Source organism: Leuciscus leuciscus, assembly GCF_965113295.1.
Source record: "Leuciscus leuciscus genome assembly, chromosome: 12".
NCBI classification, from domain to species: Eukaryota; Metazoa; Chordata; class Actinopteri; order Cypriniformes; family Leuciscidae; genus Leuciscus; species Leuciscus leuciscus.
This window is the reverse complement of record NC_138736.1, coordinates 27,375,958-27,388,134: the sequence shown is the minus strand read 5'-3', so window position 1 is coordinate 27,388,134 and position 12,177 is coordinate 27,375,958. Positions and strand designations below refer to the sequence as shown.

Sequence of the window (12,177 nt, the reverse complement as noted above, 5' to 3'; positions counted from 1 at the left end):
TAGTAGGTTTTGGCCTGGTTTCACAGACAGGGCTTAGATTAAGCCAAGATTAGGCTTTAGTACAATTGGAGCATATAAATAACTTTTATAAATGTGCCTTAGAAAAAGAAAAAGAAACATTACTGATGTGCATCTTGAGACAATTGCACTGACATAAGACCTGTCAGTGCATATTGCTTTCAGTTGAAACAACTCAAACATCCAATATTAGTCTGTAAAGAGGCATTTGACCTAAAATTCTGTCCAGACAGGCAGCTCATAATTTTTAAACGCGACATCTAGCAGTTAGCTATCGCTATAACAACATTTCTTCCTCAATAATGGATTAACTAGCATTGCACCAAATTTTCCGTCAAATTCAGACAATATTATTACATTTTCTCATTTAAAAAAGGCCGATTTATTTTGCAATTGAAATGCTAAATAAAGTTTTGATAGCCTTTAAAGTTTTTAAGGTCGGTGTACATTCCCAAACTTTTAGACCGTACCAAAATGGATTACATTTTAGACTCTACCAAATCTGCCACATTATTTTAGAAATAAGTAGAGTATGTAATGATTGAGATTTGACCGATTAATGAATTAATTTATTTTTAAATCAATGTAAAAATTATCAATGTTTAAATTATTCCGTATTGACTTTAAAATTCGCCTTATATGGTATGTTGCATTTTCCAATTAGGACTGAGAATGGGTGTGGCGCTCCTCTAATGCGACTCCAGCCAGAAGCACAGACCCAACGAGACACTCACTTCATTAACTTATTTTGTCATTTTAATGATTTTACATATGGTAAGTAACAAAAATAGTAATAGTAATTGATCGTTTCATCTTTCAGCCACCATCTATAAAGTTCTATGTTGTTAATGTCGAGTTGTATTGCTGTAAAATAGATCGCGTGGTAAATTCGCCATCAAAGGAAATCAATTCAGATCGTCGTCCATTAAATTATGTACATCTGCCAGGAGAGCACAAATGTTCGGCTAATTAACTCATTTTAGCCTAAATGCCAAGATTGCTTAATGAAGAAACATGAAAACATCGTGTACGAGATCGACGCGGTTTCGGCCGCGTGTGATCTAGCATTTGGCCTTACTTTAAATCTAAGATGTATCAGGGCGTTAAGTTACCCGTGTGCCTTATATGTGGGCTGTATTCACAGGTAATAGTATTTTGAATCTCAAAAACTTTGTTATTGGTTGTTTTTGGGAGCTCATGTTGTACTTTTTACCTGTTCGTTCTATTGTTAATAATGTGTGTTGATTTAGTGCTGAAAATGTTGTAAAATCCACAGGATATCCAGAAGCACCGTCAGGGCTTTCCGTCCTCTCTGAAGCTGTCTAATGGCTACATTTTACCTGAGGGCAAGATGACGCCCAACACACTGTTCGTCGGCGGGATTGACATGAAGGTAACGTTAATGGCGTTGATGATAAACTGAAACCGCTGTTCTTTTTGTGGCCTAATATGTTCAAACTGGTTCATTGCGGTTCTAAATTATATCTACAATTCGATAGTTTCTATCTAACGTTACTCCCCAAACGGATCCCTTTTTCACTGTGGTGGACTTAGTTACTCAACTTAAGGACATTTTTATCTGTATTTTAGCGGAGTAACGTTAGTTACTTTTATTTTGGGAAACTTTTTCTTCACTACATTCAAAAGCATAATGTCGTGCTTTTTACTCCAGAGTCCACTACGTTTTATAAAAACGTTCCTTGTTTCGAGCTGAAGAAATCGCCACCCCCTCCGAAGTAAGAGCGGTGTCCGATTCATGAACGAGCTGATTCATTTCTGATAACCGAATCTATGTTCGGAACGGCACACTGACTCACTGCTTACTGTCTAGTACACAGCAGAGGAGGCTAGAGTATCCAAAAACTGTACTCGAGTACAAGTACTTATAGAAATATTTACTCAAAGTAAAAGTAATAATCTTTGTAGTTACTTGAGTAAGAGTAAAAATTATCCAATAAAAAAAATCTGTTCAAGTAACGTTAGCTAGTTACTTTGGATCATATACCCTATAAAACAACAATACAATAACATGTTAATATTTAGATATTGAATTTAAATGATTATTATAATTGGATATCTTTGCAATAAACACAGTAGGGCTGCACAATAAACATTTACATTGCGATTAATTTTTTCTTGTGTATATATATATATATATATATATATATATATATATATACAGTGCCCTCCACAATTATTGAACCCCCTGGTAAATATGATCAAAATGGGCTGTAAAAAATAAATCTGCATCGATTATCCTTGTGATCTTTCATTCAAAAAATGTGCAAAATTCTAACCTTTCATTGAAGTAAAAGAATTGAAAGTGGGGGAAAATCACATTATGAAATAAATGTTTTTCTCCAAAACACGTTGGCCACAATTATTGAAACCCTTTTATTAAATACTTTTTGCAATCTCCTTTTGCCAAGATAACAGCTCTGAGTCTTCTCCTATAATGCCTGATGAGTTTGGAGAATAACTGACAAGAGATCAGAGACCATTCCTCCACACAGAATCTCTCCAGATCCTTCAGATTCCCAGATCCATGTTGGTGCTTCTTCTCTTCAGTTCACTCCACTCATCAGGTCAGGGGACTGAGACGGTCATGGCAGAAGCTTCATTTTGTGCTCCACAACAAATTTTTGTTTTGATTTTGATGTTTGTTTTGGATCGTTGTCCTGATGGAAGATCCAACCACGGCCCATTATAAGATTTCTAGCAGAAGGCGTCAGGTTTTGATTTTTTATCTGTTGATATTTGATAGAATCCACAATGCCATGTATCTGAACAAGAAGTCCAGGACCTCCAGCAGAAAAATATGCCCACAACATTAAAGATCCAATGGTATATTAAATTGTACACATGGGGTACTTTTTATCCTTGTGTTCACCAAACCCATCTAGTGTGTTTGCTGGCAAAAAGCTCTGTTTTAGTCTCATCTGACCACAGAACCCTGTGTTGTTTGAAGATCCAGTCGTGTCTGACAATTAAATTTGCTGGAATTTGTTTTTGGATGAGCGAGGAGTTTTTTTTTTTTAAACCCTCCCAAACAACATGTGGGGATGTAGGGGTTGTTTGATAAATTTTTTTTTAGGCTTTCTGACCCTAAGACTCAACTAATCTCTGCAATTCTCCATCTGTGATCCTTGGAGAGTCTTTGGCCACTCAAACTTTCATACTCGCCGTGCATTAAGACAGTATAGACACACGTCCTTTTCCTGGCAGATTCATAACATCTTTAGTTGGTTATAACTTCTTAATTATTGCCCTGATGGTCAAAATGGGGATTTTCAATTCTTTAGCTATTGTCTTACAGCCACTTTCTAGTTTGTGATGCTCAACAATCTTTTGCTACGCATCAGAACTGTATTCTGTGGTTTTACTCATTGTGATGGATGATTAAGGGGATTTGGCCTTTGTGTTTCCTCATATTTAAACTCCTGTGAAACACGAAGTCATAGCTGGACAGTTTCATGTTCCTAGTCACCCTGGTGTACTAAAAAAGGTAAATATTAATGGGAATATACTTCAGAGATATTTTACTCGTAAAAAATTTTAGGGGTTTCAATAATTGTGGCCAACATGTTTTGGAGAAAAACATTTATTTCATAATGTGATTTCCCCCCACTTTCAATTCTTTTACTTCAATGAAAGGTTAGAATTTTGCACATTTTTTGAATGAAAGATCACAAGGATAATCGATGCAGATTTATTTTTTACAGCCAATTTTGATCATATTTACCAGGGGGTTCAATAATTGTGGAGGGCACTGTATATATATATATATATTTTAGGGGTGTAACGGTTCACAAAATTCACGGTTCGGTACGTTTTTGATACAGCAAAAAGAAAGAAATGCGAAAAGAAAGAAATGGCAGAGAAATTTCCTTGATTTCATTTAATTCTTTTTTTTTTATTAAAACTAACATCATAAAGTATGATATTTTTTTACTTTGAGCAATTCTAGAGCTATAATTGACTCTTCTTAGGAGCATATAAAACAAAACAGCTCCTTGGAAAAAATGAATTGTAATATTGTAGTAGTTATAAACAAAGGTTTATTTTAGTTCAGATTAACATTTGAGGGCAGCAATTGTATTCATAATGTCAAAATAAAACCGACGTAATGTTACTTGAAGGCATTATAGCCTACTATTCCTGCCAAACTTCCATGGTTGAAGTTAGTGTTACTACAGTAAATCCATGGTGAATGTTGCTGATCTGTGGACACTGGATAGTTCATTCATGGCACAATGTTTCTTCCAGGTTTCCACGTCTCCACGTCAGCGCTGTTTGATCCGTTAATAACGGAGAAATGTGAATGTTTCTCACTAGATCTCGCAGCGATGTTATTACTTCTGTGGCGAATTCAAATGCTTTCTTTACTGGATCTTTTATTAGCGCTGTGTAGTAACAATGTCGCATGATCACGATCGGCTCGCGCTGCACTGGTTCAAACTGATAAACGGTCCTTCAACCACACAATAACGAGCAGTTTCGTTCCGCTTGCATTACGTTTGCCGTTTGATGTTGGGCAATGTTGTGGTCGCGCCGGCGTCTCTTACATTATGAGCGCGCTTGCCACGCGCAACACGCCTACATTTGAAATAATGAAATTTTGGTCGGCAGGAAAAATGGTCCAACGAACCGTTCGGTTTTAAAAATGCGTACCGAAAACCGAACCGAAAGCCTCGTACCGAACGGTTCAATACGAATACATGTATCCAGGGTCCCCGCGGATCCTTAAAAAGTCTTAAAAGGTCTTAAATTAGATTTTTTTTAATTTAAGGCCATAAAAAGTCTTAAATACACATTTAAAAAAAAAGTCTTATTTTTACTTATGAAAGGTCTTAAATTTTAGATGACACTTTGACTCAGACTTATCTAAATGCTTTCGAAATTAAAACTATCTAATTAGCGTAGCCCTACGTATTTTAATTTTTTTATTCTATCTTGGTGGATTTGCTTGTTCACGTGACAATTCGCGTCACTTACGGCAGTATATCAGCCTACGTCTGTCTCCTGCACGCGAGAGGAGAGAAGAAAACGAGTAAATGTCAGTTCAGTTGTAAATTCATTCTTTATGTGCTTAGGAGTGTGCGATATTGTCTATGAACTATGATGATATTGTAATCATTGTTTTAACTATGTATGAGGCACTGCGAGTGCGAGCTGACATCGCGTTTGTCTCTCAGGCTTGCTTTCACTTCGTGATGTGTCAGTGCAGTTATAGATGTCCCCAAATGAGTTTTTGTCTTATATTTATATCATAGTATGTTGTCATATTAGAATATCACATGAGCAAGAGTGCCGTTTTCCTTTGCACAATTGCAAATGTGCTATTTATTTTATACAGCAGTTAAATTAACAAAGTTAACATTGTGAGTTACTTTTTGGACACAATATTGTCAATTTTCACTTTATATCACCGACGAGAATTTCATAATGAAGCCGTGGTCCAACAGACAACGATGATTTTTATTTTTATTTTTTTACTGAAATCCGCGTTTTGAACGAATAATTTTAACTATTCAATGAACAATCACTTGTGTTTCTGAATGAATCAGCCGTTTGAACAAATCGGTTGAATAAATGACTCAAACAACTCGCTTATTAAGACAGTGACTTGCTGCCACCTACTGGTGGTTTTAGTTTCATATTTAAAGTATCCTTTAATTAAAACGTTAAAATTATAAATCATTTAATATTTAAATATTGAATAGCTTTATTTATGCAATTGTAAATGAAGTGTAAATATAGTAGGCTAATGCCAGTTTTGATGCCGCTTCTGTGTCACCTCTGCACTGCAAGGATGGATTTTAGTTTAATGATTTAATTTGACATTGGTACTGTGTTATTCTAATATAATTTAATTTGAATGTTAGAATTTGACATAAAAGGTGATGCATACCTCTAAATACGTTTAGAAACAATGTCCATATGTAGGTGAAAATGCCCCTGGAAATCAATTTAAGGTGGCAAATATTGCCCCTTAATAAAAATGTTAATTTCGGTCACTACTGTGAACTGACCACTGCATAGAATATAAAAAATGTGAATATCTTTGTGTGTGTGCTGTCAACAACAGGCCTAAACCAGCCAGGGTACCAGTACAAAAACACAATCAGGAAAATATCATCTAATTATTCAACAGACACAAATTGACACAGACACAAATTGACACAGACACAAACACTTATCTATGTCACATAAATTGGTTGTCTGGGAGGGTAATGCTTTGTAAAAGATAAAAAAATGTTAACATAAGATATCTCTTTAAAAAGATTAAATAAACAAATTTAAATCTTTTTAAAATAGATTTTTGCAAATAACCTTTGTTAAATTTATAGAAGTATTTGTTAATATAATGGACCAGAGCTTAAAGGTTGGGTAGGTAGGAATTGTCTAAACTTCTTTTCCAAATTTGTTTAAACTTTTTTTATATATCAATACATAATTAAAATGTAAGTACTCTGAAAAAGAAAGTATAAAAATCGAGTGTCTGCAGACCTCTCACGACTGTTTTAAAGACAGCTCATTATTTCCATTCACTCCACCCACTCCCTTCTGGGCTCCTTCCAAAGCCACGCCCCCAAAACACATGAACGCGCGACTCCGGCTAGTAAACATGCAGGGACACTGACAGTGTTGGGGTAGTTACTCAAAAAAAGTAATTAGTTACTAGTTACTAGTTACTTCTGTAAATTGTAATGAGATTACTTTACTAGTTACTGCATTTGAAAAGTAACTTCACTACTTATTACTTTACTTTCCCATTTCTTAATTTACCCTGTAGATACGGACAAACATCATAGTCCTATCATCACTTAGCCTGTCCGCATAGTATTTATAAATGTAGCCTATACAAAATAGCATGTAAAACCATATGAAAGAACAATATCCATGTCTGCACAAAGAAATATGTCTCACTGTAAAATCCACAAACAACAGGATAAAGGACAAATGTCCGCGGTGGTAGACACATAATCAGGGCTGGACTGGGACAAAAAAAAAAATCGGCCCTGGCATTTTGGCCATAATAATAATAGCACACTAGACATATATTGTAAAACAAATGCACTGAAAAATAAAGGAAACTTTCACAATTAGTTTTGTACTAATTTATATACTTGAAAGAGATATAATCACATGATCTTTTATTTTGACGGAAACTGCATCGAGCTTTTATTTTGGCGGAAAACATGGTTTACAAACGCGTCTCATTAAATTTATAGTAAATTACGGTAATCGTCAACTATGCAGATGTGGAAATAATGCGTTACTGGGTAATGGGTTCCTACACTCATGACAAGCCTATAAGTGTTTTGAAAGTAACTGTTAGTTCTGCTTACCGCAGGCTCTACACTTTCTCATCTCTGTCCTTATCCTCCTCACTATCTTCATCATCAGCCACGGGAGCTGATGAAGGTCCTGCTGCTGCAGAAAACATTTTGACACATTTTACAGCGTCTGCTTGAAGGGCCTGTGTCTATTTTTCACGCTATTTCTCTGCACATTCCTTGCGACAAAAAGCAGAAAAAGAAAAAAAGTATGAGATGTCGGCCCAAAAGGCACGTCAGCCCACTGGGAATCCCCCGGTAGTCCCGATGGCCAGTACTTGCTGCCTGGGCATAGAGTGCATTTCACGCGAATATTTTTGTCCTATCGAGCAATAAACTGAAAGTAATGTGAATATCGCCACTGGCCGAAACCCCCTGTCTCCGTCTCCATTTCCCGCTCCCCTTCGCACCAGCAGCTACGTCACTCAAATCGATCTCTATGACAACGGTGCAAGCACACACACACACACACACACACACACACAGGCATGCACGCACCACTTAAACAGATCAGAGCTTTACACGCAGGCAAGCACGGCTTGAGTAACGCAGGAAAGCTCGTTCCTATAGTTTAGTAAAGTAGTGTAGTTACCGATATTTTTAGTGTAATGCGTTACTTTATTTCGTTACCCAAAAAAGTAATATCGTTACTGTAATCCGTTACTTTGTAACTCGTTACCCCCAACACTGGACACTGATGACGGCGGATAAACAGTTATCGCACATTCACTGGTAGGGACGAAACATCAACAATATGCTTTACATTGACTATGGCCTGCCCATACTTTGACTACAAACTTGGTCCTCAAATCATTACGTATTTTGCAATACATGTAATGTAACTTCATAACGTTGCACTCTTTCTATAAGTTATAAATAGCTAGCAAGATAATAATGGTAACGTTACAGTATCTAAGTAATTATTCTAGCGATGTGTAATGCTAAATAAGGTTTGCTAGTACATTATTTCAGCAACATGACAAGCCAGTGAATTAGCAGGTTTCTATTGTTGCTTTGCACAGTGCGTGACATTTTATCTGTATGCTATGCGGCTAGAGCTTTGACACTGAGTAAATGGGCTCCGACGCGCTTGTTTATCGTCATCGGTCTTTTTCCGTTTACCTGTCTTTGTTGCATGAGCTGGTGCCACTCGAGAAATTGGCAGTTTTGGTTGTTTGTCCGCCATTAGCACAGCTGCGCGGCACACCGGCTATCTTGATTTTGAACGACGGTACGCGCTGTGCGAGAGAGGGGGGTGATCAGCGCGTACACAAGCATGATTGACACTGCTAAGACACTCCTCCTGGCTCTGATTGGTTGTTTCTTACCGGGAGCGGTGTATTTCTGCAAATGGCAATAGGACCACTGGGAGGAGCCTGGGGAGCTTGATTTTTTTCACAGATTATCTGTCTCACATTCTACTGTCAGGACATAATGACAGTTTTACCAAATATGTAAAAAATACATTTTTACAGAAGTTACCTACTGCAGCTTTAAATAGTTTTATTTTTTTAAATAAAGTTGTTTTTAACTAACAACTAAAACAAAAAAAATGTATAAATACTAACAAATATATTGCTCATTCATTGTTCGTTAATGTTAGTTAATACATTTATATGATAAACAAATGCGAAGCACTTAAGGGGGTCGCACACCGGACGCGTCGCGTCTAGGACAACTCGAGGTTAGAGGTCGACCGATAGTGCATTTTACCGATAACGATAGCTAGGTTGGGCCATACTTGCCGATAACCGATTAATCAACCGATAGTTTTTAAAATTGATACTGGATAAAAACAAACATAACACTCCAAGTAAAACAGTGCTGAACTTTATTATAAAAATAATAAAACTATTGAACCATGAAAACATGCTAAATGAAATAAATATATAATATGAATAAATATTGAAGTCAATAAAAGACATTCATTCAAACTGAAACAAAAAGTAATACTCTAAATAACAAATAAAACCAGTTACATTCAAAATGCAACTATTAAACTGTTATTTTTCAAGCCAACTTAATGAATAAAAAAGTAACAAAATTTGATTGGTATAATATTTGAGCAATACAATTGCACCTTGATCATTCATGTTAGTTTGATAGTGCATTAACTATGGTTAACAAATAAAAACCTTAATTTAAAAATGTATTAGTACATGTTAATTAACAAATAATGAACAATCCTTATACAGAAGTTATTAACCTTAGTTAATGTTACATATGGAATTTTATTGTAAGTGTTATCATTTCATATAAATCCAAACAGTCATGCTTAAATATCTACAATGCCAGAGCATTGAAATGACATAAATATTAAATGTATAGTCTCACACTTTTGCTTCTATTTTATAAACACTTGATGATTATCTAATCAAAATAACAAAACATGTATTAAAGTGATGACGAAAAAATAACCGAAATCTAATGCTTTTCTGATTTGTTTATATGTTTCTGTCGGCTGTATGAACATATCAGTTTGCTATCTTACGTCTCTAGCTTTAAATATGCAACTTCTCTGCATATTAAATGCATAAAAGTGACCAGCTGGATATAAACTAATGCAAATAGAGGTAACAATTGTGGCATTAAACATTCGGGTCGGACTTACGTTTATTTTTGTCAGTGTTTTAACCGCTTGAGGTTAGGGATGTCCCGATCCGATCCACAGCATCGGTATCGTGCCGATACTGGCCCAAAACGCTAGATCGGATATCGGAGGGGAGAAAAAAAAATTATCCGATACCTATGATCCGATACCCATTAGGGGTGAAACGGTACGTATTCGCACTGAACGTACGTTCGGTGCATGGATTTACACAGAGAATACACGGTATAAAAATAAATAAAACTCGCGTGCACATTAATTAATGTAATACGGAACTAACTGTTAGATACGCGCATATGCGGGTTCTTATAGGGACACCTAATCTGTAGCCCCGCCTTGCTCTGAACGCGCGTCTATATTGCTTCAAACGTTCACTTTATCATTATACGCGCGCGGCGTGTCCTATTCGCTTTGGACGCGCGAATGGATTCAAACTGTTCAAGCATCGAACTAGACGCGATAGACACGAATTTGACGTTCTATTCGCGTTTGGTGTGAACGCAGCAAAATGAGCAGGCTGCGATGTCAAGATTGCAATGCTTGCGTGTGTGTGTGTGTGTGTGTGTGTGTGTGTGTCAGAGAGAGAGAGAGGCACGGGCGCGATCGAACAGTGGAAACATAAAAACATACTCCGTCATTTTCATACAGGACATCATTAAAACTGCAAAAAGTGTTTAGCCTACTTATATTTGTGTAAAACACAACATTGTGCTTTTGTCAAACTGTAAACTCTTGTCAAACTGACTGTCACCCAAAATCACACACACACTGTTTAAAAGCAAAAATGATCTCATCTTTTGGACATTCATCATATTGCATTGGTTTTCATTTCTTGTCCTAAAACAGCACAAATCTGTTTATTTTTAAGTTACACATTCTACATTGAATAAAACAGAAAATCAAATCATGTTTTTAATGGTAGTATTATTTTATACAGAAATAAATTATTTATAATTCAGATGAGAATAAAGTTAAAGTTAATTAAAATTTTAAGGAAACAAATATATTGATCTGAAATATAGCAAATTAATTTTAAATTCATTCAGGTTACCAAACATATCTCAAGGTCTTTTGAATAAAGGGTGGCAGTCTTTCATTATCAACTGTTGTTGTGGACTATATGAAGTATTTGTTCTCCATTTGAGTGAGATGTTTTTATGTGGTTAATTGTGCAAAGTGCTTCCATATATTTTATTATTAGTAGTATTAGTTCAAGAATAAAATAAAAATATCGGATTGATATCGGTATCGGCAAATAGCCAAAGCTGCGGCATCGGTATCGGAAGTGAAAAAGTGGTATCGGGACATCCCTACTTGAGGTAGCCTACTAATCTTAGCGTCCTCTTAGCCTTGAAGGCAAACAAACATACTGTTGTGCTGTTCTTTCTCTACTAATGCAGCATTTAGTCAACAAATTAATCAATTTATAATTATATGACAAAATGTACTGTATACATAGGCTACCTTTTAGTTGTCGGTGCTTTAAACGCGCATCTGATGTCAGCGCTCTCCACGCAGCGTGTGCTCTCAGTGCAGCACGCAGCATCACGTGTCGAAATAAACAACAGGAGGCATCAGCGATAGTTTTTATTACACCTCTAGAGGCCGCTCTTGTACTGCATGATGCCAGCAGCAGACCCTTCTCAGATCTCTCTTAAGCCCCGTTCACACTGCCAGCGATTTTGTCGCTGCATGTCGCTAGTCTCTGTACTGTGAAGTCGCTTGTGGGCGTTCATAGTGCTGTCGCTCTAATGTGACTGGTAGACTGCACGTCTGGCCATATCTATACAAAATACCATCACAAGTGATATATACAACTATATCATTTTAATTTGACTAGGATTTAGGCTCAAAAGAAACAGTATGCTGTTGGGAGAGTGTTTTTATATTACCACAGCAGTGTTCAGTGGATTAAATCATTTAGCCTACTGGATTAACGATCGATCAATCAACAGATTAACTCATACTGTCATAAATTACTAAAACGTCATTCGAATTTGACAAATAATCAATTTTCTTGTCCCTAATAGTCAACATAATGCAGGGGAAACTGTAAAATGATCTGCAGCAGTGCTAAACTTGCATCATAATTACAACACTCGAACTAAATGTGTGAATTAAACTCACTGAGACTGTCGACAGTTTCTTTTCCATGCATCATTTTATTATATCCATGTATGTGGTTACAGTCAAATCATATAAAACAGTGAA

The 12,177-nt window shown here is 36.2% G+C and overlaps 1 protein-coding gene across 3 annotated transcripts in view; it reads left to right on the top strand.

Moving 5' to 3' along the window:
- The first annotated feature begins 23 nt into the window (after positions 1-23).
- dazl (deleted in azoospermia-like) overlaps positions 24-12,177 on the top strand; it is a 71,067-nt gene continuing 58,913 nt past the window's right edge. For 2 of the 3 annotated variants that reach the window (XM_082185709.1, XM_082185708.1), the window contains exons 1-2: positions 1,095-1,162; positions 1,295-1,411. In XM_082185709.1, coding sequence (XP_082041835.1) covers positions 1,109-1,162; positions 1,295-1,411 — 171 coding nt within the window. In that variant the 5' untranslated portion in view covers positions 1,095-1,108. Of the gene's footprint in view, positions 793-1,094; positions 1,163-1,294; positions 1,412-12,177 lie in introns of those variants that run through there. The other variant, XM_082185710.1, reaches the window with a different exon arrangement.